Source organism: Dermacentor variabilis, chromosome 3, assembly GCF_050947875.1.
Source record: "Dermacentor variabilis isolate Ectoservices chromosome 3, ASM5094787v1, whole genome shotgun sequence".
Taxonomy (NCBI): Eukaryota; Metazoa; Arthropoda; class Arachnida; order Ixodida; family Ixodidae; genus Dermacentor; species Dermacentor variabilis.
Genome location: NC_134570.1, coordinates 203,022,670 through 203,050,239, shown reverse-complemented (window position 1 = coordinate 203,050,239; position 27,570 = coordinate 203,022,670). Strand labels below are relative to the sequence as shown.

At 45.9% G+C, this 27,570-nt stretch overlaps 1 protein-coding gene across 1 annotated transcript in view; it reads left to right on the top strand.

Annotated features, from left to right (window-relative positions):
• Nucleotides 1-27,570, top strand: part of LOC142576598 (fatty acid synthase-like) — a 417,693-nt gene that overhangs the window by 180,342 nt on the left and 209,781 nt on the right. The window contains exons 12-15 of the mRNA XM_075686791.1: nucleotides 4,970-5,227; nucleotides 7,123-7,339; nucleotides 20,413-20,667; nucleotides 24,495-24,668. Coding sequence (XP_075542906.1) covers nucleotides 4,970-5,227; nucleotides 7,123-7,339; nucleotides 20,413-20,667; nucleotides 24,495-24,668 — 904 coding nt within the window. The remainder of the gene's footprint in view (nucleotides 1-4,969; nucleotides 5,228-7,122; nucleotides 7,340-20,412; nucleotides 20,668-24,494; nucleotides 24,669-27,570) is intronic.

Sequence of the window (27,570 nt, the reverse complement as noted above, 5' to 3'; positions counted from 1 at the left end):
TGAGTAAGTGAGTGAGTAAGTGAGTGAGTAAGTGAGTCAGTAAGTGAGTAAGTTAGTAAAGTAAGTAAGTGAGTAAACTAAGTGAGTAAGTGAGTGAGTAAGTGAGTGAGTGAGTAAGTGAGTGAGTATGTGAGTAAGTTAGTAAGTGAGTAACTGAGTAAGTGAGTAAGTTAGTAAGTAAGTTAGTTAATAAGTAAGTTAGTGAGTGAGTAAGTGAGTAAGTAAGTGAGTAAGTTAGTAAGTAAGTATGTTAGTGAGTTAGTAAGTGAGTCAGTAAGTGAGTAAGTAAGTAAGTAAGTTAGTAAAGCAAGTTAGAAAAGTACTTTATTTCTTATCAACAGCATACATTTGAATATGGACAGGTTTAGAGGAAAAAGCTGTCAGAGCAGCTTGACAATGTCCTAAAACCCGTTTTAGGACAGCAGCAGGAGGAATAACAGTACATGAAAAATAGTAACAATAAAGCAGAACTAAAAAGAAGGCAAAATAAACACGCAGACAAAGAACTAACAAGCATAGCAAGTTACTTAGGTTATGTAATATCAGAAAATCAGCAGTATGGAAAGAATACGGCACTTAGATCATTTATGAGCTATGTGATAATAACAGAGATGATCCAGTAAAACAAGTATTATGATCAACAAGTACAAATTATTCAGCATAAGACTAGCACTAGCAGCAATAATAATTATACAGACTAGTTAACGAATGATGTACAACACGAAGATCATCTGTGATCAGTCTGTTGAGTACGACAGGGAACGTATAAACAATCATTTGCTTTCCGGAATTTAGTGCGCGGGTGCATTACATAGCGGTATTCTGGAGATCGTAGTTGATAATGGTGTGCATCCTTTCATTCGCCTCGTGAATGAAAGAGGTCATGGAGTCTCTTAACCTATGGACGCCTGTGCTACCAGTGCGTTTTCTGAACCGCCTTTACTATCAGCGCTGAAAATGCCGCGCAGGCACACAGGACATTAAAGGCAAAACTATACTCAACGTGAGCACCTTGTAATTCGAGATCTCGTGTGTCGTGTGATCTGCGTCTCATGTACTGTAATGGTGAACAGCAGGAACCGACAAAAAATTCCCCTTGTATTTGATTACCATATATTTACCTCATTTACCACATACAACAATTACGCGACCCTTCTAGTGCCTGATAACTTGCGAACAAATAACACTTCAGCTAATTTTCCAACAACATCAAGCAACATGGCAGAGGTAGAAAATAGTCCTGATAATGTGAAGTGGTGGACCCACCACGTCAACTGTGCAGTATTAGTTTACGTGAAACAATGGAACAGGCCGCATTCTTTCCTTTTACTAAACGCTCTGCTGCAGTGCAGTTTATGCAAACTTTTGTTCTTTGATTTCTGACTTTTGCGATCCATCATTCACACAGTTACTCATACTTTGTCAGAGCCGGGAACCGAGACTAGCAGACGACAGGCAAGCAATTCTTTGCGGCCACCACTGTGATGACAACATATCTTCGCAGCTCCGGTACTAGCATCTTCTGCGCAATGCAGTCTTTTTCTACGTCACGAGCACGCGGAAAGTATCGGCCAATATAATAGATCGTGTGCTCTCTGTAATGTGCATGAAACCACTCACTTCTTAAGAGAAAGCTTTAGCTCGGGTGCTCCTATTTAAATATATGTAAAAGGAGAATTCGTTTCCTGGGTAACCACTGCACCAAATATGACGAATTTTGTATCTAAAACAAAATTTTAAGATAGAATGACTGTTGGTTTCGAATTTTTCATTTAGATGGCCAATTTGTAATTACAAGTTGGCAGAATTGCAACTTTTCAGAAAGCGGAACTATCCTGTTTACAGCTCTGTAACTGAGCGATGGGAAATATCACAATTCGGTGTATTGCATCTACTAGTATATGTAAAGCGTGTAAAATAGCTATGTTATACATGAGTCTAAATAAATCAGTAATATGGAAATACAGATTTTGCAGAACCCTTGTACACAACGTAAGGAATTCACGTAACATATGAATTGACATATAAAATTTGTCCACTTTGAATGACCTAATGGTTGCCGTTGACAGAACAGTCATATCTGTTCTTGATGCAGAGATATTAATTTGTAAACTTCATGCTTCTATGCTTTTCGAACTTTAGAACTTACGAAAATTCTTTTAAGAAAATTCAGGCCCTAAATCGAAATTAAGCTGCCAACAGTCACTAAAATTTAACTTTCTCTCTCAAATGCAAGAAATATTGCTAAAATCGGCCCAGGGGTTGTCTCAGAAAAGCGTTTCTGCATTTTACATGTTTGAATAGGCAGCGTCGGAGTTGAGCCCGAGCTAAAGCTTCCACTTAAGGTTTGTGAAAGGAGATAGGAGCGGTGAAGCCATGCTTTCACTCGAAGCTAGGACAGTCATTGGGAATACAGCGTGAGCCATAAAAACTGTACCGCAGATAACGCGTCGTGCATGAGATATGCAAAAAAACTCTGCACATGGAAGGAATAAACTGTAAAATAGTACTTTATAATTTTTGATGCATTTAGAATAATTTACAACGGTTTATTTGACGTTTGACTCGATTTATAGGCTGCAGATCAAGAACAGAAAATTAGTTTTTTTCTTTTAACAGGCTTCTGTCATAGAGCATTAAAAATGATTTTGCCGTAAAGAAAATTTCTGTCAATTTTCTTTAAATATACAACTTTTTTTTAGAGTGTAAGGCATACCCCGCACAAATAAGGCATGATAGCTAGTTTCGTTGTGTCGATGTCGATATTGCGGGGCATTGTTTCTTGGTACATTTCCGATAATGTGGCCTCTGCAAGCAGTACAAAAAATGCACCCAGGGAATCCTGCTCACACCAACTTTTGAATATTGGCGGCGAGGAGCTACGGAGTCGCCATCTGTCGGAAGCGCCTCCCTTGCGTAGTATGAGGGATCACGCGGTGGGGGGGGGGGGGGGCTCCCCATAGGTTTCGCCTACGGCGCTCAATAAAAACACCACGCGGCAGTCCTCCTGGACATTTGAGTAGGTACTATCAAAACGAGGGAAGTTTTTACTGTGGATATAATAATCTTGGACAAACTTAAAACACAGAATCGTTTAGAGACGCTTTCTCTTTACCGAATACGCACAGTGAACGCCACTGTGCGCGGTCGCCGCAATGGAGTCTCCCGAACCGGCTTCTTGCATGAAAGGTAGGCAAACGCTGAGAGTAAACTATGTGAAATATGTTCTTATAGTGGGCTGTGTGTATAACCAAATGGGGCATAACAGAATGACGCCTCAATGCAGCGACCGACTGCGCGTCTGCATGCACGTCCGCGCACAATGTTTGGCTCTCGCTGTGAGCGCGTTTTCGCACCGTGCCGTGAGCTTTAGGCCGCAGCATACGAGCATTTGACAGCACACTAGCAACCATTGTTGCGTGGACACTATCAGAACTGTTCAAAAATAATTTCGTTATAGAGACTTCGACGCCTACGACGAGTGTGATGTGCCGTCGCGACAATTCAATGTCGCGACGGCACATCACGACGACTGTATGTTTATCCGTTTTTTCAGCGTGCAATTTCCCTCTGCTTCTTTTTCGTAATCCAGTGCATTAATTCATAACACAAACATGACCATATATGCCATGCCTTTTTTAATGTACGTCTTACCGCTCCCTATCCGTTCCAGTGAACTTGCCAGTTTCTAGCATCAACAAGTTAGTAGACCAAACCGTCATGACATTAGCCGGGCAGCGGGTGCCGGCGGGCGTCTCAGTGCATGTTTTCTTCTACTCACCGAACATCGCGCAGTCCCAGCGCCGTAGCAGAAATATTCTTCGCGTGTGTGCTTGCTGCATACCTGAGTTGTAGCTGATGGCTGTCTGCCGGTTCTAAGTTTCGCCAGCCGAGCCTCACGCAGCTCCTTGCCCTGCGGCTACGTGTGAATAAGGGCTGACACCGGGCTCCGCTGCGTACGTCCGGCACTGCGGCACCGAACAGTAGCCTACCATGCTGCACGCCTCCAAAGGTAGCCACTACGTATTATAGTAGTTTCAGATGTTGTCAAGCAGACACCCAAGGCGGTAAAGCCTCACCACTTAATCAGAACCGCGGCGCAGGTGGGACTTTAAACTTTCGTTTTCAGCTCGCTTCAGCGCTTCCGAAGCCGCCGACGCGGCCGCTGTGTCCACGTGATCCCCGAAGGCACGTCACGCCGACGGTGGCGCCAGCTTTTCCAGTGGTGGAGCTCGCCCCCAATAGGCTTCAAAGCTGTTTCCAATCTCGTGTGGCCGTTACCTTTGAAGCACACTGGTGAAGACTGCTTTCGCGATTAATCTTATCACTAGTTCTCACACTGTGTGGCCATCACTTTTAAAGCACTTCGATTAAGACAGCTTTGGCGATCCATCTGTTCATTCGCTTCAATCCCGTTTGGCCATCATCTCTGTGAAGAGCATTGTTGAGAGCGGCTTTCACGATCCCTGTGTTGACTAGCCTTGAATTGGCTGATTAAAGTGGCTTAAGGCTTGTGACAGTGCTTGTTGTGTACCTCCAAAAAAATAAATTATGTGGGGTTTTACGTGCCAAAACGACTTTCTGATTATGAGGCACGCCGTAGTGGAGGACTCTGGAAATTTCGACCACCTGGGGTTCTTTAACGTGCACCTAAATCTAAGTACATGGGTGTTTTCGCATTTCGCCCCCATCGAAACGCGGCCGCCATGACCCGGATTCGATCCCGCGACCTCGTGCTCAGCAGCCTAACACCATAGCCACTGAGCAACCACGGCGGGTTTGTGTACCTTCAACATACATTGGTCCTCGGTAAGAAAATCCACATGTACAAAAAAACACCTTGTGCTCACTAGAGCAGTGCATTCGCGAAGTTGAGACAAAGTCTTTTATATTGTCGCGAAAAACGTCGTTGAGGCTTGGTTGTTACCAGGTGCCTCGGAATATTCTACCCAGCTTTCCTTTCTTGCAGTCGGTTTTGAGACGCTCTGTTGGCGCGGACGCCACTTGCCTTGGCCTGATGAAGCGGGACGCGGACAACCTGAGCTTCTTCCTGAACTCTTTGGGCCAGCTGCACTCGCTCGGTGTGCAGTTTGACCCGTCTCCGCTGTACCCGCCTGTGTCCCTGCCTGTACCACGTGGCACCCCGAACATCGCGCACCTCGTCAGCTGGGACCACTCTCAGCAATGGACCGTCGCCAAATGGAAGGATTTTGCTACGTCGGCCCAGGTCGAACCTTTTTTTTCTTTTATTCTAGATTATATCTGCCTACAGAAAGTGCCCGAATGTTCTCTGCTACGCACGCCATGAAAGTTCATGTAGTCACAAGTTCCGGCTCTGCAGTAAACAACAAACACTTTCTTGTCGTTGCACACTTGATAATGTTCTTCGCATTTCACGCAGAATGTGCATGATTTTAATTCATGGAGGAAGGAAAAAGATAGGAGGGAGCATGCCGCAACGTGATTGGTAGCCAAACCTGTCGGTCCAACACGTGATCGCATGTCAAACTGCGCGGTAGCTTTTAGTGTTGCCGCCCTGTAGGCAAAGCCACGGCAGGGCAGCTGAAGACGCGCGCACCGAATAAAAACTACTGGCATAGCTACTAGGAACAAAACGTCTCAGCAAATTTCGATTCTTGCTTCGTGATCTCGACGCAACAGGTCATGTGTTGGGCCACCTCTAGGATTTGCAGGGTTCACGCAATTGTGAACGAAATCTAAGCAACAGAAGTCTCCGATTGATCGCTACAGATCGCCAATAAAAGTGCATGAAGCAATACGGTATGTCACTACATCGATTGATTGCTAGTCTCAGTAAGGTCAAAAGCCATCGTGAGATGGGTACTGCAGGTTTTTGGTCTGCATCATTTTGAACTTCGCACCTGCAATAGATTACAACATATACTTTTGTTTCTCCGTTCATATTCTGATATTGAATGCGCTCATTCCTAATTCTTCATGTTGCCTAGTGCTTTGACATTGAGGCCTTGCTGGACTGTTTTTCGAAAACATTGTTGTACTGTGTTTGGTAGAGCCACAGCGTTGAAGGGCAGAGCGTGCAGTCATGCAGCAAGGATTCCTTCCTAAATAATTTGTAAAACTTGCACGGGGGCTGCAGCTCTCAGTGGCCATCTAGGCGGCCGAACGTCCAGGCCTCCCAATCACCGGATTCCAGATAAAGTTATCCACTCACGCTTCAATACCATAACTATAAAAAACCTTAAGAGAAAGCTTTACCTCGGGCGCTCCTATCTAAATACATATAAAGGAGAATTAGTTTTTGTCGGCCACCACTGCACCAAATTTGACGAGGTTTGTTGCATTTAAAAGGAAACCCTAAAATCTGGTGACTGTTGGTTTCAAATGTTTGATGTAGGACGTCAACTTTTTACAAAAAATTGGCGAAAACAGAAAATATTCAGAATACGAAACTGTCAAATGTACAGCTCTGCAACTGAGCAATAAAAATTATATCACAATTCCATAAATTGCATCTAACAGCACATCTAAAGCGGACAAAATTGGTATGTCGCACATGAATCTCAAAAAAGTCTAGTAATATGAAACTACAGCTTTTGCAGAGCCCCTGTACAGGACGTAAAAAATTCACGTAAAATATAAAGCGACATAATCAATTTGTCCGCTTTTATTGATCTTATCGTTGCCGTTTACAGAACCGCGATACCTGTTCTTGATGCAGAGATATTTACTTGTATACTTCGTGCTTCTATTACTTTCAAACTTGCGAATTTTCGTAAATCGTTTTAACATAATTCAGGCCCTAAATCGAAATTTCACTTGGAATGGTCGCTAGAATATAACTTTCTCTCTCAAATGCAACAAATTTCGTTAAGATTGGTCCAGGGGTTATCTCAGAGAAACATTTTTGCGTTTTACATGTATTTGAATAGGCCGCGTTGGAGTTGGGCCAGAGCTAAAGCTTCCACTTAAACGTACGCGACGAGTAAATTTGTACACCTAATAAAGCCGGTGATATTTCACTTAAAAATATATATTCATAAGAATAGCCATATTTTCTGTTAAAGATAACAAGAAAAACTATGTTTTTAAGAACAATATTTGTGTAAATATAGTAGGATACATCCTTTTTCTCCCGTGCAGCTTTCCGAAGAAGTCATAGAGGTTGACATCGACGACCCTGAACGAGACGCATACTTGGCTGGACATCAACTTCAAGGCCGCATTCTGTTTCCTGCGACCGGCTACATATTGATGGTCTGGAAGTCCTTGGCAAAGCGCTACGGAAAGCCGTTTGAGAAGCTTCCAGTAGTACTAGAAGATTTGACATTTCACCGTGTCGTCATTCTGCCTAAGACAGGTCAGTCTGGGAATTTTTCCCTTTCAGCGTGAGGGTGAAGATTGATATTGTTCATTCATGCGAAGAGAACAAGGACCAAATATACCAGATGCCGAAATGTGCTATGAAAGCGACGACCAGGTAACGCGAAGGAACTAGGGCTGAATTATTCACACTCGCACTAAACGTTTCTCACATCTCGGCATGGTCTTGCATTTTTTATGGTGTCCTATACTAACATTATTTAAAAAGAGTGGATCCACGCAATGGTTCGTGTAGAAGAGAGAAATGATTTTTTATAGAAAAGCTAGGGAAGGTGGCCTGAGCTTATGTGTTCTAGCTTCTACTCTCCCCATGAGAAAGATGAAAAGAGTAAGAATGAATGATGATTGGGCTGAGATCTAACCACCTAATTGAGCGGTCTCGCTAAATCGTTTAGTCCGATCATGTGTTCTGCAAATGCTCATGCCATGTTCCCAATATAGCAACGTTCTGTAATGACTCCCTTTCAGTACTTCAAAGCGCTAAACGAGAAGAGAGCAGTGACAAAACACATGGTACAGAGTTGCAGCTAGCAAGAAAAATTCGTAGTTAGACCTGTCTTGCATGGTCATAAGCCAGCTATATTTACTGGCATGCCCCTCCCCCCTGAAGTGTTTTCATATACATGTATTCTTACGAACACCATCATAGCGTTTGTTTGCATGACCAACAATATATATATATATATATATATATATATACGAGTATACGAGAAGAAAGGGGGTTAACCGAGGGGCCCGATTTTTATTAGTCATATCATAAGAAGCTAACAAACACTGACACCAAGGACAACATAGTGGAAATTACTTGTGCTTAATAAATGAAATTGAGAAACGATAAGTTAATGGAAATTAAAGTGGATGAAAAAACAACTTGCCGCAGGTGGGAACCGAACCAACAACCTTCGCATTTCGCGTGCGATGCTCTACCAATTGAGCTACCGCGGCGCTGTTTCCCCATGCACTTTCTTGGGTATTTATGTGTCCTAGTAGAACCCTGGGAGTGTTAGCCAGCGCCACCACCCGCAGACCTTGGCGGCGGACCTGGAACGTCCCCTTTGCCGCAGGCGTCACGAGAACCAGCTATACCCAAGAAAGTACCCAAGAAAGGGGATGGGTAAACAGCGTCGCGGTAGCTCAATTGGTAGAGCATCGCACGCGAAATGCGAAGGTTGTGGGTTCGGTTCCCACCTGCGGCAAGTTGTTTTTTCATCCAGTTTAATTTCCATTAATGTATCGTTGCTCTATTTCGTTTATTAAGCACAAGTAATTTCCCCTATGTTGTCCTTGGTGTCAGTGTTTCTTGGCTTCTTTGATATGACTATATATATATATATATATGTATATAGCAACATTTGAGACCGATGTTTCAGGGCGAGTATGATGAAAATCTCAGTTCCGAGGTCATTCACGTTAATATGTCTCTGACTAATCATCCATTCTTTAATTCCGGAGAATGTCGTGTCAGTCGCGGTTCTCGTTGTGTTTCGTGCTGTGGCTGTCTGGAAGCTTCGTTCACATTGAGAAACCTTCTGTCTACCATGTGCTGATGTCTGGACATAGAATGACACATAAGTACTTATCTTTTAATTTACACACAGCTAAATGGCTCCATAGCTCAGTTGAAACTTTTTGCATTTTATAGAATGGCCAGTACTTCACGCATTCGCGGATTTTATGTAATGCGGCATCCATTATTTCCCGGAACGTGAACTTAGTAGTGCTCAGCACTACTAACAAAGACAAAAGACGTCAGTGTGTCAAACCCTAGATTGCAGATTGATACGCAATGTTTGATGTAATAACTTTATATTATAACATGAACAAGTACAGTTGTCAAGAGCGGCCAGAGGAAATAAAATAACACCAAATATGCTACGTAGCTCTCAGTACGCGCAATGGCTTCAGCAATGGTAACACAACAATAGCTATGCGCGAATGTGCAACAAAGTGTGACTTATCATTGCAGATTGCTGCTTTATTAAGTAATATTGACGAATCCTGAACAGCATGATTACTGATGTAAAAAGAAAGCGCTTTACTGAGTGCTTCGCGAGATGTCAAAATAAAACTAATACCTTAATTTCTGCACGTCCAGGACATATGCGAGACGAGATGTGTACGTTGGCGACACTGATGCGTTTTTAATATGTAAACTACAACCGGGGTGTTCGCCTAGCAGCACTAGTTCTATTTTGTAGCGGTAGGCTTAAACAGGTCGCCTCTATATCGAAACGGGGAAGCCAGCACTTTTCATTATCTTCTTTTCTTGCACCAGCACCATGTCCACTGCCCAGTGCCTTCAGTACAATCACTCCCCACCGAAAGAGTAGCCATCCTGGCGACTTAAGGACAGGAGAACACAGGGGGGTCATGGCACTGCTTGAGCCGGGAGACGTGGACAATTTCCTGGCCGCGACGACGCTGGTCGGAAGGCCCTTCGATTGGCTCGATGAGGTAGTTGACCGCGGATGTTTAAGTACCCGATAAGAACCGTGTTATTTGGAGAGCAGCTTGGAGGAAAAGCCTGGAGAAGTAGAGGGCACCAACAACCAGACCAGCGAGCCAGCAGCAAAGCACGTAGCGGTAGTGGTTGAATCGTGGGGAAGCTTTTGGCGACACTGGTCCTGGGATGTGAAGGAACGAGCGAGCTGGCGAAATTCTTCGGCGTAAGCAGCCGCTCTAGAAACAGTCGTACACTGCGAAGCAAGTGGCTGGTATAGTAGAATCGTGTGCATAGTGCATGAAGGTTCGCGTCCGTAAAGGCTAAAGAAAGGGGAGAACCCAGTGGTGCTTTTCATGGCGGTATTATAAGCGTAGGTGACGAAAGGTAGAATGCGATCCCAATTCGAGTGGTCAGATAAAACATACTTGGCGAACATGTCGCCAAGGGCGCGCGGTTGTAAAGTTCTGTCATCTCATTAGTCTGATGATGATATGCTGTGGTAGTGCGGTGAATGATGCGACACTCCTTCAGCAATGCTGAAAGGACGTCGGAGAGGAAAACGCGACCGCGGTTGCTCAGTAATTCTCGAGGTGCTCCATGGCATAAAATCAGGTTTTGAAGGATAAAACCGGCGACGGCTTTTGCTGTGGGAGATGCTAAGGCTGAATGTTCAGCGTACTGCGTGAGGTGGTCGATAGCAACAATAAACCAGCGGTTGCCGCTTGGAGTGTTGGGAAGCAGACCATATAGGTCAATGCCGACGAGGTCGAACGCGCGCGCGGAGCATGGTAAAGTTTGCAAAGGGCCGGTGGCATGTTGAGGTGGCGTCTTGCGTCGTTGGCATATGTGGCATGACCGGACATACTGGCGAACGAAACGGTACATAACGCGCCAGTAGTACCGAAGCTGGAGGCGAGAGTATATATTTAATACACAAGCGTGGCGGCATTGTGGGTCGTCGCGGAACGTGGCGCAGATCTCGGAGCGGAGGTGTCGGGGTAAAGCAAACAACTACTTGCGGCAGCTGGAATTGTAGTTGCGGCGGTACAACGGGTTATCCCGAATGATGAAGCGCGCGGCTTGATGACGGAGCGTCCGAGAGATCGGAGCTAGCGACTGGCTAGGCAGGAAGTCAATAAGCAAAGAGACCCATGGGTCCTTGGGCTGCTCTAATGCATGTCAGAAATGTTTAGGGCGAAGGCACCGCAGGTGGAAATAGACGAGTGGACAGGGCCAGAGGGCAGGTGTGACCGGAATAGAGCGTCTGCGTCTGAATGCTTTCGGCCTGAGCGATAAACAACGCTCATGTCGTATTCTTGTAGGCGCAATGCTCAACGTGCAAGCCGACCAGTTGGCTCTTTCAGTGAAGATAATCAGCATAGGGCATGATGGTCAGTCACGATGTCAAATGGACGCCCGCACAGATAAGGACGACATTTTTCGATAGCCCAAATGATGGCCAGACATTCCTTCTCAGTAACCGAGTAGTTCACTCGGCTTTGGTAAGGTTGCGGCTGGCATACGTGACGACGTACTCTGCGAAGCCTACCTTGCGTTGTGCAAGAACAGCGCCGAGCCCGACAACACTAGCGTCCGTATGGATCTCAGTTGGAGCAGAGGGATCGAAGTGTCTCAGTACTGGAGGCGAGGTGAGAACGCGTCGTCGTACGTCGGGAACCAAGCTGATAGGTCAGAATTGCCGGTGAGAAGCTGCGTCAAGATGATAGAAGCAAAGTTACGGACGAAGTGTCGGAAATTAGAGCACAGGCCAATGAAGCTGCCAGCAACCACCATGAAAGCATGGTGGTTGGTTTAGGGAACTCGGATACGGCGTTAAGTTTTGTGGGGTCCGGGAGGATACCGTCCTTTGAAACTACATGGCCGAGAATAGTAAGCGTGCGAGTGCCGAAGTTGCATTTCTTCAAATTTAGTTGCATTCCTGCAGTGAAGAGACACGCAAGTACTTGCTCGAGGCGGCTGAGGTGCGACGCAAAGTCGGTGGAAAAAATAACAATGTCATCTAAATAACAGAGGCACGTTTTCCACTTCCGCCCTCGAAGAATGGTGTCCCTCCTGTCGAAAGTGGCAGGCGCATTGCAGAGGCCGAAGGGCATGACGGTAGATTCATATAGCCCATCAGGTGTTACGGAGGCTGTCTTTTGGCGATCGGCCTCTGCCATTAGCACTTGCCGGTACCCGAAGCGCAGATCCAGCGAGGAAAAGAATTCCGCTCCCTGCAGACAGACCAAGGCAACGTCGATGTGCGGCAGAGGATATAAATTTTTGGGCGTTATTCGGTTAAGGCGGCGATAGTCGATGCAGAACCGAATGGAGCCATTTTTGAACGAAGACAACCGGAAATGCCCAGGGACTGTTAGAGGGCTGGATGATGCCACGCTCCAGCATGTCGTAAACGTGCTGGTCGATGATACGGCATTCAGCAGCCGACACACGATATGGACGCTGGCGCAATGGCGTTTGTTGACCGGTGTCGATACGGTGAACGACTGCGGACGCTTGACCCAGGGATGGTTGGTCAATGTCAAATGAGGAACGAAAACGTTGGAGGAGCTTGATTTCTGTGTGCTGCGCAGGCGTGAGTACTGCGTCGACGGCACGAGCGAAGACGTCTACAGGGGCATCGGTTGCGGTGGGAGGATTGACGGCACAAATCCGAGGTGATGCCGTATCACCAAACATGGTGGCCGGGAGAACGCAATGGAAAGCTTCAGAGGTACCCAGGCAGTCGCTGTGCAATAGGAATGATGGGCAGGCGGACGGATTGCACACGTAAAGGGCAGCAGAACCGTCGCTAAAAGGGACGACAGCAAGCGGAAGCAGAAAGTTCCGGCGGCGCGCACAAGTGGTCGACGGTATAAACAGAACAGATGAGTTCGCTGCGTAGTTACATGACACCGGAACCAGAGCGGCGGAGAAAGGTGCGATATCGATGTCAGAGGCGGTAACAACTTTAGGAGAAGAATGGTCGTCAGGATCGAAGCGCGGCACTGATAATTTAAGTTCGGCACGAGCGCAGTCGATAAGAGCTTGATTGACAGATAGGAAATTCCATCCAAGAATAACGTCGTGTGAGGAACGAGATAGGACGACAAATTCGATAACGTACATAACGCTTTGAATGACAACTCGGTATGTGCACGACGCTGAAGGCTGAATGCGATGCGAGGTTGCCGTACGCAGAGAAAGAGAGGTAAGGGGAACCGTCACTTTGTTCAAATTGCGGTAGAGCTTTTCACTAATATTAGAAACGGCGGCTCCAGTGTCGATAAGTGTGTGTACGGTGACGCCGTCTACGGACAGTTCAATTTCGTTCACCGGGGCGGAATGAGGCCTTGAAATGTTGGACGTAAACGCAGTTCTTGCCTCTAAAACAGCGACTGTTACTTTTCCTCTCGGGCTGGGCTGGGTCGGCAAACCATTGGAGAAATGGATCGGCGACGTGGGGTAGGTGACCGGCGTGAATCAAAGGGGAGGCGACTGTAAGATGAGTCCGGAGGAAGGTTAGATGTGTCGTGACGCGGAAGTCGAGCAGGCCTGTTACTTGAGGAGCCCCACTGTCAGGTAAACAAGGGCTGCGACGGCGGCAGAATCGTGCTACGTGGCCCGGAAAATGGCAGAAATAGCATATTGCCCGGTTGTCAGGTGTACGCCGCGGGTTTACGACAGGGGCTCAGCGGCCAAGTAAGGGACGACGATCGGGCGTGAAGGTTGCGGCGGCACATGAAAAGTGCCGGTGGCCTGGTAGGCATCAGTAGCCGGAGAAGCGTAAGGCCGTGCGACAACGTCAGCGTAAGTTAGCGGTCCAGCTGCAGGCTGCGAAGGAGGGGCAGACGGCAGCGCCGCGGCAACTTGCGTCTGAATGACTTGACGAAGCGAAGGAGCCAAGGTTGTAGACGGCCTGGGTGTGCTGTTCGCCAGAGAGTTGGCGTGCGACTTCTTGACGGATGAACTGCTTTAGCTCCGGCATAAAAGCAGAGATACATGCGCGGAGATACATCTGCGGTGTCCTGCTGAGCAGCGCGTGTTTATGCACGCTGCTTGCGCAGTTCTTCGTACTGCTGACGAAGCTGTATGACTTCGGCAATCGTCCGGGGACTTCTCGCGACGAGCATCTGGAAGGCATGGTCGTCGATGCCTTTCATGACGTGCTTGATCTTGTCAGCTTCGTCCATAAATGAGTTGACGCGCTTGCAGAGCGAGAGCACGTCTTCAATATAACAGGTGAAGGCCTCCTTCTGGCGTTGAGCTCGACCACGCAAGCGCTGTTCAGTTCGAAGCCGGCGAGCGGTGGGACGGCCGAAGGCCTCTGCCAAAGTTGTCGTGAAAGCCAACCAGGTGGTAAAATCGGCTTCATGATTGCGGAACCATAGGTTTGCCACGTCAGTCAAGTAAAAGATGACATTGGTGAGCTTGGCGTTGTCGTCCCACTTATTATAGGCGCTTACAGGGTCGTATTCGGCGAGCCAGTCTTCCACGTCGTCGTCGTCTGTGCCGCTAAATATAGCCGTAGGAAGGAAGGAAATCAACTTTATTCAGGTCCTGCTGGCCACGAGAGCTTTGAGCTCTCATGGCGCGGGCGTCTTCCACGACGCAACCGGGAGGTTGAGTTTCCTGGCGGCGTCGTGGACCTACTGGACAGCCCAGAGTTGGGGAGCCAGTTCTTCGCTCCGGATTGCTTTTTCAAACTTGCGCTTGTCCGGTTCGGAGTTTATGTGAGCTTGCGAGCACGGCCAGAGTAAATGATATACGTTAAGGGATGTATTGCAACTGGTGCAATAAGACTTGTCGTAGAGCTCCGGCATGTAATGGTGCAATCTGTTTTGCGTGGGGTATGTGTCTGTTTGTAGCATTCTGAGTGTAACCGCTTGAGCTCGAGTGAGCGTGCGGTGTGGCGTGCTATACTGTCTGCGTTGTAGGTAGTAGTGTTTAGTAATTTCATTGTATGTAGTGGGCGCGTCCTTATTCTCCGAGTGATTGGGTGAAGCCGCACGGTCTTTAAGCGCGCGCGCAGCCTCGTGTGCCGCCTCGTTAAGGTTGGGGACGTCGCCGATCTTTGGTCCTAAGTGTGCCGAGAACCAGTATATGAACTATACCAATCATTAATAACGGTGAGCTACTCTCACCATCTGAAGCTGCGACTGAATTAAACTCGTTTTTCAGCTCTGTATTCACAAACGAAAATCCAATTCCACCTGACCTTACGTTTCCTTCAATTAACTCATCTATGAATGATCTCATAATTACACCAGAGGGAATAGAATCGGCCATCGATCGACTTTCGAATAACTCAGCGCCAGGTCCAGGCGGCATCTGCACAAAGATGCTTAAAATGACTAAACCTATAATATCTCCCGTATTAGCCGCCCTTTTCCAGCAATTAATAGATACAGGAATTGTACCAGATGACTGGAAGGTCGGTCGTATCACTCCCATTTATAAATCACGTGACCGATCAGTGCCCTCAAACTATAGACCTATATCCTTGACTAGTATTCCATGTAAATTACTTGAGCATATCATATCTTCCGCAGTTATGAAATATTTATCTGAACATAACTTCTTTTCTAACAATAAACATGGATTTCAGAAAGGACGCTCTTGTGAAACACAGCTTTTTGAACTTATAACTGATCTTCATCAAGCTGTTCACGATTCCATAAAAATCGATGCCATATTTATTGACTTCAAGAAAGCATTCGATAAAGTTCCCCATTCTCGCTTAATGATGAAACTTAGCCAGCTTAACATACATGGTAAAATTATAAATTGGGTCTCAAGTTTTTTAACCAATCGCTACCAATTTGTTTCCGTAAATGATCACTTTTCCGCTTTAGCACAAGTTAAATCTGGCGTTCCTCAGGGATCCGTACTTGGCCCAATCTTATTCTTAATTTACATTAATGACATCAGTAACAACCTGACCTCAACAGTTCGATTGTTTGCAGATGACTGTGCGTTCTTTACAGACAAATTATCACCTCTGAAGACACTAATATTTTACAGGCCGACCTAAACAAAATTTCACTTTGGTGCGAGCAATGGCAAATGGAAATTAATGTTTCTAAAACTAAAACAATGACATTTAGCAGAGCCAGTAACGTTCACTTAAGTTCATATTTTATGAACAGCATATGCATAGAGAATGTGTCTACATTAAAATATTTGGGAGTCCATTTAACTTCTAACCTTACATGGAATGATCACATTGATGAAACAATTTCGAAAGCAAATAAAACACTTGGATTCATTAGGCGAAATTTGTATTTAGCAAATGAGTCAACTAAATTATTAGCTTACACAGCTCTAGTTCGCTCAAAGATTGAATACGCTTCCATAATATGGAATCCAAATCAGACTTACCTAATAAAAAAGCTGGAATCTTCACAAAATAAAGCAGCACGCTTCATCACTAAAACATACTCTAGAACATCCAGCATCACGGCTATCAAAGAGTCCCTCCAATTACCGTCTCTAGAAACACGACGACTGTTAGCACTGCTTTCCCACTTCCACAGATTGTATCATACCCCGTCATCCTTTACAGCATCCCATATCAAACCCCCACAAAAAATTTTTCCCCGCCTCGACCATCCCTTCAAAGTGCGTCCCATGTTTGCACGTACGAATCTCCTGCGACAATCACCGCTCTTTCTAGCTATTCATCACTGGAATAAGCTGCCAAAAGAAATTGCTTCTATACGTGATCATGACTCATTTGTTAGTAATTTGAAGCGCAGTTTTACGCATGTTGGGTAAAAGCAGAATTTTATGCCTTTGACGCATTGTAAGTGTATCTACATGCTTTGTACGGAGTGTTGTTGTTGTTGTTGTTGTTTTCATCATGTATGCAATTGTCTTTCCTTTTTTTCTTTTTATATTTTCTTGTTGTATTCGGTGATCTTTACCACGGTGTTCTATATTGCCTTCCCCCCCCTAATTGTGTTTGACATATCCTGTTGTTAACCCCCCCCCCCCCCCCTATGTAATGCCCACAAGGGCCTTTAGGGTATCTGAATAAAAAAAAAGTGGTTCTTAATCTCTTTCTTTGAAACAATTCTGAGAGCCTGTGCGTAGACCGTGCCCTTTTGGAAAGCTCTGATAGCGGCTATGGAGTCGCTGTAGATATGGGAAAGATTGTCGTCGGTGAGCGCAACAGCGATCGCAACCTGTTCGGCCTGTTCAGGCTTCCTTGCAATTACCGTGGCTGCATATCTTGTGGATCAGCGGCCGTCCACAACCGCCACTGCGAAAGCTTTGTTTCCCGTGTATGCCGCCGCGTCCACAAAAGCTGAGCGTTCACGGTTCGCCAAGGCCTGGTTAAGAAGGAATTGTCCTCTGGCGTGTCGTCTGCCCCTGTTATTTTCGGGGTGTACGTTTCTGGATATAGGGCGGACCGTGATCTTGGCGCGGATGTCCCGTGGGAGGTCCGCAAAGTCTTTTTCTATGTCTCCTTGAGCAAAGCCTAGCTTCTCTAGGATCGTGCGCCCCAGAGGCGTCGTCGAAAGCCTAGCAAGCTGGGCGCGCTGCTGAGCTTCGGCAATTTCTTCCAGGGTGTTGTGCATGCCCAGGTGCCCCAGCTTCTCGTTGCTGGTGCTGGTTGGAATGCCGAGGGCTTGCTTGGTGACCTTTCTGATTTGGGCATTCAGCCTGTCTCTTTCGGATCGTGTCCAATTGAGCATTGCCGCAACGTATGCGAAGTGACAGGTGACGAACGCGTGTATGAGTTTGATACGATTATGTTCCTTGAGGCCCCTGTGTCTATTGGCAATTCTTCTTATGAGCCCAATAGCGTTGTTGGTTTTGGTGATGAGCTTCTGAACCGTAGAGGCATTGATGTCTTTAGTCTCTATGATCATACCCAGGACTCTGATTTTGTCGACGCATGGTATGGCGTGTCCCGAAGTGGTTCGTACGGTAATTTCCTGATTATAATCGAAGTCTGACGAGTATGGCCTGCGGACCTTCTGCGTTGGTCTGCGTACGAGCAGCTCGGACTTGGTAGGTGAGCATCTGAGTCCTGTGGGAATTTAAATTCCTCTATGGCGTTCACTGCTTCTTGCAAGATGTCCTGCAACATGCCCGGGGTTCCTTTGGACACCCACATGGTGATGTCATCTGCGTATATGGTGTGCTCGAACCCGTGGATCTGTCCTAGTTTCTCAGCAAGTCCCGCCATGGCAAGGTTGAAAAGCATAGGGGAGATGACCGAGCCTTGGGGGGTGCCCCTGCTCCCCAGCGAGAGTGTCTCCGTGGAGAGGTCGGCAAATCGGAGCGTAGCCGTCCTGTTATCCAAGAATGACTTGACGTACGAGTGGAATCTAGCTCCGAGGTTGAGTTCGGAAATGGTGTCCACGATGTATTGGTGAGAGAGGTTATCGAACGCTTTCTCTAGATCCAACCCAAGAATGGCCTTGGCATTTCTAATGGGGTCGTCAATGACTTGGTGCTTGATTAAAATCATGGTGTCTTGAGTTGACAGACCGGGTCTAAATATCTCGCTGCCGGATGACGTCAGAGCAGACGATGGCCGGGGATCCATTGCAGTAGCTGGTGGTAGCGTCCGACTGCGGAGTTTCAGGATGTCGAAGAAAAACTCAGCAGCTCCATGAAATACAACGGGGGTGTTCGCCTAGCAGCACTAGTTCTATTTTGTAGCGGTAGGCTTAAACAGGTCCGCTCTATATCGAAACGGGGAAGCCAGCACTTCTCGTCATCCTCTTCTCTTGCGCCAGTACCATGTCCACTGCCCAGTGCCTTCAGTACAAAACATACAAATGGCTTTCATAGCACGGAGTGAGCTTTGAAAATACTCGTATCTACCTTTCGTACGAATAACTGGTTCACGCTATTTCGATAACAGCAGTTCCACCGTTTCCTTATGCATATCCTAAATTCAGCATTGAACATATGCTCAAGAGAGAAAGCGTTACGCTGGCTCAATTTATTTGCCTAGAAATAATCTAGGTGTTTTTTGCTAGCATAATGACAGCCTGTTATCAATGTACACTCCCTCTACACTATTCTAACAACGTTACGGCCTTGTCTTACATTTCAGAAGAAGGTAGCTCGAATACACAGAAACCAATTGCGGCCGAAACCATTGAAATTGGTTGTCAAATTCCGCGGTAGCTTTCTTGTGCAACATGCTGCATAACCCCATGGCATCCGGAAATCTCAACTCCTTATAGCCATATCAGCAGAGACGTTACGTGGCAATCTCGCTGCCAACGAGAATGTAAAATACCAGAACATAGCATAACTACTTGTGATTACAGCAGCCCAGTTTAAACACCGTTGCAAAGGCCCCTGTAGCTAGTATCATGGCTGCGACTTGATTGCAGTGGCTATTCACATCAGCACGAACGCTTTTCGGCGAAGCGCGACTTGTAAATTACGCACTGGAAGAACAAGACGCGAACAGGCAGCGCTAACTCGTAACAGACATTTTCTTTTCGATGCCAGAATGACGCTTCATCTCCCGTGCTTTACATCTCAGACATGGTCCGTCCGCAGTATTAAAACATAAACGGTAATTCTTAAAACATGGTAAAACAAATGGTCACTACTACCGTAATGCATGCGTACAAAATTTGTTTCTTTTTCTGAAGCTAACAAAGCCCCCTTTCCTCGCATATTTTGGTAAATGTCTCACTGTTGTCACTTTGAGTATTTAGGCAGGTTAATTATTTTGCATTCTTGGCATCAGTATGAGGTGGGCAACACATTATTTCTTTCTCGAGGATAAGTGTATCTTCAAAGTGAGGAACGCAACCACACTCCTGAAAACGAAGCCCCCCCCCCCCCCCAAAAAAAAAAAAAAAAACATCCGGTGACGATGCGCTCACTTTGTTAGAGCTGCTGAATCGCGCACCTGCTAAACTGCCCACTGTAGCTTCTCCCACGAGATGACGGTTTTCCATATGTGAGAAACTTTGTGCAATCAACAATCTTAGTTCGATGCTCATTTTACCGTGCGTCGTTTGTAGCATCATCTGTATTGCACCATATTGCTCCTTTGCGTCCGTGCACTAGTTGGGCTATACTATCGAGTTTTAACGAAAACTCAACAACGCGCCCCAATTTGAACACTGATCGTCGACGCGGCTATGTTGCGGATGGAGTACTAGCCGCTGATGCGCGGCCCTCTTCACCTCCTCCTTCCCTAGTACGTGATCCAACCAATTAGGCAACTTGCTCTCCTTCTCACTAGTGCACCTGCTATTTCTTCGTCTGCTTTTTGCCCCCTCCTGGATTTTAGCATGCGAGATAGGCCAACGTCCATCCAAATAGGGCGAAGTCGCTAAAGAAAGTTGTCACTTTAAAATCAGCTTGTAGTTTTATTCTTTCTTATGCGTCTTAGATAATATCTCACCAATGCTATATCTACTCCGTTTAGTTGCTTCACTCGATGGGAAAATGATAATAGCATCATTAGGGCTGGAAAGTTGCAAAATCACAGGGTGAAAAAGTAATTAAAAGTTGAAAGGACAACAAACAGACATTTGCAAAACCATGGATTCCGTGTCGACATGAATGTTCTTCAATATGATTCGTAAAGCTGAATCCGCTTTCACGCTTGACTGAAGGTACCGTGCGGTATCTCGTGAACATCATTCGAACATCCGGGGAGTTCGAGATCTCCGAGGCCGGAACGGTGGTCGTGAGCGGCTCCATTCGTCTGGCTGCGGAGAACGAGAAGCTCCTCGACGAAGAACCGCTGGCCGCGCCAACCGACACGCTGGCCTACGAGCTCGAAGCCGAAGACATCTACAAGGAGTTCCGGCTACGCGGCTACGAGTACCACGGCGTATTTCAGGGCATAACAAAAGCTGACATACATAGTAAGTATTGCGCTGTTGTCTGTATTGTAACGCAGTAGTGACGGTGAATAATACAGCGGTAAAACTATGAATGGCGAAACTAACCTTTTATTGTGCGGACTTGTGCCAACAAAAGCGAGTTACGCTCAAAGCACAAAAATAGCGGCGAAAGCGGTCGGTAATCGCCGAAATCTCATCAGCTGGTCAAGCGCGTCGGCTTTTATACACAAGTCCTTGAAGGTTCCAGGGCAATCGCTGCCGCCCGCGTGTCTTCCAGAAAATGCTACACAATTCGCTTCGCGCATACATGCAATCAGATTACACAAAGTTCCGTTACAACAGACAGGGGTTAGACCCATCGCTAACATTCGAGAAACTTCCGATAGGTACAGGCGCGCCCACCGCTGATCGATAATATTATTTAGACGGCGGAACGCTGTCACCCGATAAAGATAAACAAGCATACGTGCCAATTTCAAGCCGTCTGTATTTCTGCAAATTGTCTTTTAAGGATTTGAAAATATCAGGTTTGGTACGATGAGCGCAGACAGGCAGTTTTGTTTAAACTTCCGGAAACGGTACCTTTCAAAACCGTATTACTAGCGGCGATGCACTCCTTATATTACACACACACACACACACAACACACACACACACACACACACACACACACACACACACACACACACACACACACACACACACACACACACACACACACACACACGCACACACACACACACACACACACACACACACACACACACACACACACACACACACACACACACACACGCACGCACGCACGCACGCACGCACGCACGCACGCACGCACGCACGCACATGTATGTATATAGCTCGAAGCTCGAATAATAGGGTCGCATATTTATTCTGCCATTACTGAAAGAGGGCTAACCTGGCCCTGATGTGTAAACTGAACACTCAGCGATAAGGACACCCATGTAAAGACACGACCGAGCTTAACTTGCGAGCGCTTTAGCACGTAGCGTACAACATTGAGTGCGTGGGAAGACAGCGCGCATGAAGAAATCCCCCTTCTCGGCTCACTCTCGCAACCTTTCCCTGGCATCCGTCGTCTTATTGAACTTGGACTTTATTGGGTGTGACCTGCCGGCGGTGACTTAGCAGCTACGGCGTTGCGCGGTGTTACCACAAGGTAACAACGCAGCATGTCCTCAGGTATTCTGCAGAATGTGCGCTGCGAATTACCAAAATTTGTTTCCAATGATGCACTACACGAAGAGGTAACGTCGGCCTCAATTTTGTGCACATTTTCATTTACTGATGACAAGAAAATTCTTCAACATGTTCTATAGTCCCAACGCCTTCCGCTCCAGCAGAACAGGGTAATTTATGAGCTGGTGTACGAGAAAATTTGCTCTCCTAACTTCTCTCCGCTTTCTTGTCAATGTCTTTATTTCGGTGTAGCCGACTTTCCTCGTTACACTCGGCTGTTTTCCATGCCGACTTCCTTACTTTTTTTGTTTGCCTCTAGCTGTGCTTATCAATCGGGCGCCTATTTAGTGGCACATATCCATTTTTTGAGGAATGGCCAAGAACATTCACATGTCCTGTAGCACATAGCTGGCGGTCCAAGTTCTCAATTAGGACACGAACCTAGTGGCACATGCCGAGTTGCAGATATTCAGTTGCCCTCGCTGTATAATTGACGAGACAGCAGCTGTCTACTCCTGCAAAGTGAGAGCAAGAGGCAAAGAAAGCTTCGCTTGATCAAATCACTCGTACTGCCATCGGCCATATCATTGATGCCACACACACGGTCGGGTCGCCCAATGGTACCGACTTACACGGGCACCTTCAGCCACCTGGTGACATTTTGCGGAATAATTTCCGGATATTTGTTCAACAGTGAGAATGCTAGTTTACCTATGTAGTTCCTCTCTTCTTCAATGCTAGGAACTAACTATTTGAGACGCGATGTGGCGACCACCTTAGGGATAGATAGGCCCACTGCGGCCGGTAGGCAACACTACTTCAGTGGCAATTCGCGTATTCAAGTAGTTCTTCGCTCCCTTTACCCTGATGTATCGCGTTTTGCACTCCACGTTCCGTTAGGCGTTTTTTCAACTGGGATGCAGTTGATAGAAACGGAGTCGTTCCAAGCATATGTCGTTAAAGCCACAATATAGCGCTAGGAATATTAATGAAGCATGAAAATATTACAAATTAAGTGCCAACTTGGACAGGCTGCTACATGTTGCAGAAAAAGTAAGTAAGAGCGCTGTCATCAATTCGCGAGAAACACAATTTACTTGGTGAGAAGCGATATCGACGGCACGTGCGTCAGTGTGACGTCGACAATGCTCCTCTCCATGGTAACACTGTTCGCAATGCCGTTCTCAGTGACCGTGATATCGGTCTTGCAGGAAGTTATCTTTAGTGTCACTTTGGTAGCTTAATGTGAGGTAGCGCGCGTTAGGCTCTAAAGTAAATAAAAGTGTTGCGACTCTAAAATAATTGAGGTTTTTTTGCGTCACTTTCATTCACTAACCAGGCCAACACAGTCTTCTTCTTACAGAAGACGGCGTTGGGGCTTACAAACCGCAGTTCGTAAGCCCCATTTTTCTTTATTCCTTTTTAAATTCGGGACGGATACTATAGCAAAAAGAATACAAAAAATACACTACGCCACCAAGTGCCACCGCGTTCGAAAGATCACCATGCTGCTTCACAAGCCACAGTTTTTATTGCCAGTAACAGCAAAAGAGCTACCAACATGACACTAAAGATAATTTCCTACAAAACCAATCTCACGATCACTGCCAACGGCAATGCGAACAGTGGTACTGTCGTGAGGAGCGTTGTCGACGTCACACTCGCGCTCGTGCCGTCGATATCGCTGCTCCCCAAGTAAATCGCGTTTCTTCCTAGTTGATGACAGTGCTCTTACTTACTTTTTATGCAACATGTACCATCCAGTGAATGTGGGCAGTTTATTGGGGATATTTTCATTCCCCGTTAAAATTTATAACGCTATATGGTGCTTGTAACGACATATAACTATTAATGTGGTACACATTAACAGTTAAGACATCAATAGGGCCATTCTCGCTTTTCGTAGTCAGGACAAGATTAAGAGACAACGACGCATTAGTTGAGCACCGCAACGCCAATGCCGAGAGAGTCGGCGTAATGAAAGGGAAACACGCCCAACGATAAAAAAGAACGCATCAAAACAGAGACTGTGTGACTGAGTACCAGTGCTTTGTTGAATGACATTTTGCGCGCCATTCACGTAAAATATGAATGCTCTGCCCATTAGTTTCGTGCAAAAATGCGTCCCTGAAAGGCAATATATTATCAGTTCACCGCAGTTAGAGCCTCCTAATACATTATTTCGGCTTAAACTGCCAGTTGCGAAGCGTCGTAAGGCACACATTTCAATGCGTACCGGTGGCCATCTACCTTCACCAACATGCCGTCAGTGCTGCCACATAGAGTTCGCTCTCGCTGCCAACACACCGTACTGTCAATGCCTGTTCAGATGGTAAAGAAAGAGCGCACGGAAGTACTCCAGATCGGCCGTGTCATTGCACTGATGTTTTATGCGTAGTACTTGAGATGGCTTTACATGTTCTACAACACATGGTCTTGGGGAAGTTCACGCCATAATCTTGCTATATAAGACCGGATTCTTAAGAGTCTATGCCTGTCACTTCATCCGATAGCTTTTTAGCGAGCACGAATAGCGGAAGGGAGGTATATGCAAACTGAAACGCACGAACATAGCGTCACACGCGTTGTGAGGCAAATGCTTCGCATTATATTCCCATAAAGCGCGGGGCTGTCGTAATCTTATTTTTCAGGACCATGCGGCAAGCTCAAGTGGGACGGTAACTGGGTGTCATTTATTGACACCATGCTCCAGATGACTCTCCTTTCCAGCTCAAAGAGAATCTTCAAGCTGCCTGCGAAGATCCAGTCATGCCGCATCGACCCCAATGTTCATTCCGCTGCCGTTGAGAAAGCTCAAGAAAGCGGTGAGTATGCACATGCGCAATTTTAGTCTTCTTTTTTGTGTCTTAAACATCCGCGCTAGTGTAGTATCAGAATTATTGCACTGCTCAGCATCTCTACTTCCGGGAGTGACTGTTTCGCATTGAGTTCTAGTTTCGGCTTTTATCTAAGTTCAAGGTAGATTACGTTTACTGTATATGATTAGCGCAGAGTAACTACGTTCAATCTAAAAGAATGAGAACCCTAAAAAAAGCTACAGAACGTTATCCAGCATTACAAAGCTGCCAACATTGCGCGTGCTTCTGTATACATGTGATATAGAAAGTTGTTCCACCGCCAGCACTTATGAAAATACTGAAACATCGTTTTTACAAAATGCCGATGTAGGTTTCGGTTGGCAACGAGCTATATCTTGACTAAATATTTTATGCCTAAACCATCGAACATGAGCAACTAAGCCAGTTTAAGCATTCTTATGCCTCTGAAGTATCCGTAAATATCTATGGAGCCCCGAAGCTCTGCTGAAGATCCAGCTGGACTACAAGGACACGCTGCTTCCAAGGCGGTAAACAGCGACACGCCCGGCTTTGACGTCTCACATTGGTTGCCACCGACGCTCTCGTTCGGCACCGCGTTTCGCACAATACGACGCCTTTCTCACACGGCATGGCCCGCTCGTCAACAATTTAAAGCACGGATTACTACGCGCTTTGAAATCTGAGAGGACCAGTGACAGCCAAATTCTTTCTGCAGTACTTGTAGCGGGGCTTGTTGGTGTATATGCTGTAAATACAAGTAAGAGCAACATAAAACATGGACGAAGCAAGAGGACGGGACGAGCGCTGTACTTTGAACAATATTTACTTGATGATAGGCACTTACATACATGTGTCTTTAGTCACGCACAAAGGCACCCACTCAAATCAACGCTTGTTTAAGGACAAGAATCTAGAGAGTGCATCTTAACTCCAGCGTAGAACCACCGATCTGTCACAGATGCACATATGTCCTTTTTTCTGAGTATAATATGCTTCTGTAGGCTCTCGAGCTGCTTTATCGCGACTCTTCAGTAGTACTTTGAATTCGTTTGATCTTGGCTCACAGGCGTGACATGGTTTCTTCGAGAAGGCTTCGCAGCAAAGAGAAAGATGCCTTTTTGTCTTAAAAAGCGCTTATGCTCACCGAGGCGCTCCTTAAAGCATGATCCCGTCTGCCTTAGGTAGACTTCGCCGCATGTCAGCAGGATTTCATAAACTACTACGGTTATACTGTATATGTAGGATGCTTTGTGCTTTATTAAGTCATTGCAACGAGCCTTAAGAGGCTCGTTGCAGTGGCTCATACGCAGAAAATAAAAACGGCGTCTAGCCCGTTGAAGCGAAAAATATCACCATCAAGAATGGCTCATAGTTGAAGCTCATGGCTCAAGCAAAGATAAAATGGCTGAGTATGCATGGAGAAACGAGAAAAAAAAACGAAATAGCCGTTAAGTAGTGCGCGAGGTGCGCGCATACGTTCTTGAGCAGGTCGACCTACAGCGCCATAGTCTCCTTCACAGTGCGGCTCGTTATGTCTTGCAAGAAGTTTGACTCCTCCGGTCTCATACCTTAATGCATCACACACTAAACATTTTAATACCCTTAAGGGTGTAAATTAGTTTGTCGCCAGACGAACACCCTAAGGGTGCCGTTGCCTACACCCTACAGTTGGGGTGCAATTATCTCACGCTAGAGGAAGGGTGTCCAACAAAATAAATTTAGCGTGTAAGGGTGCTAGCCCACATTAACACCCATCTATGTGGGTGTTGGAAGGGTGTACTCTTTTATTTATGGTGTGCATGGAAGGCAGGTTCGGCAGTACACGCCTTCAATTACTATTATGTACAGCGATCCACGCGTAATTCTCGTGTGTGCCAGAAAATTCAAGTTCGGCTACCAAACGCACCGTCCAACAGCCGGCCTTGAAGCTTCGATGGGCATACGCAACAGCTATACGTGTGGATCACATTAACTAGTAATTCATGGTGTATATTGCAAAACCTGTCTTCGCTGCACAAATACAGCCCAGCAAATTTGACACTTTTGAGCATGTATATCAACGCCTACTCTTATCACGATTTCCAGATCCGTATAACATGCAACACAGACTGGTAAGGCATGCTGCATTTTCACAAAAAATATAAATGTATTTATTGCATGCTACAATACAGAGTACAAGATATACATAAATCACATGAAATCTAAACATGCACAATCACCAAACACATGGTTAAGTACAAGAAAATGTACATTTCTGACAAACGTAATTGAATTATACGTAATGATCACATCTGTGCTTATTATAGAGAAGAAACTATGTATAGCAGCACTGAAAGAGCCTGACTTGACCTCATTGTTTTGGGCCCCATAAAGTCATAAATTTTCACTATTAAGCTCCAATGAACGAAAATTCAAGTTTTCATGCCTTAAAACAAGGATATTGCAAAGGTCAATTAGGGAAGTAAATGTGATGCCGAGCAAACATAGAAGAAATACACTTGTTATTTTGTACACCAATGTCATGGCAAAGCATTATGAAAAGTTTGGAAAGTCGATGTAAGACATAACTGGCCAACATTGTTGAGATTGAAACAATATTTTCCAAGCATCGACTTGCTTTAAATAAGGTTTAAGCCAAGAGCATTATCGCTCTTTTTCTCTTTCCAACACGATTACTTGAGCACAAAAAATATGTAGAAGTTTTTAGTGCCTCAATCGGTTTCTTTCTTTAGTGAAACGAGAGTTCTCTGGGCTAAAAGTGCTGTGTAGCAGATTTTCTAATTGCAAAGCCGGTTTCTTTCAATTTCTGTATGGTAAACCGAAGGCACTGGCCTGTTATACACTATGTAGTTTGAAAATGCGTTCTTTTCTTAATATAAAACAAAAG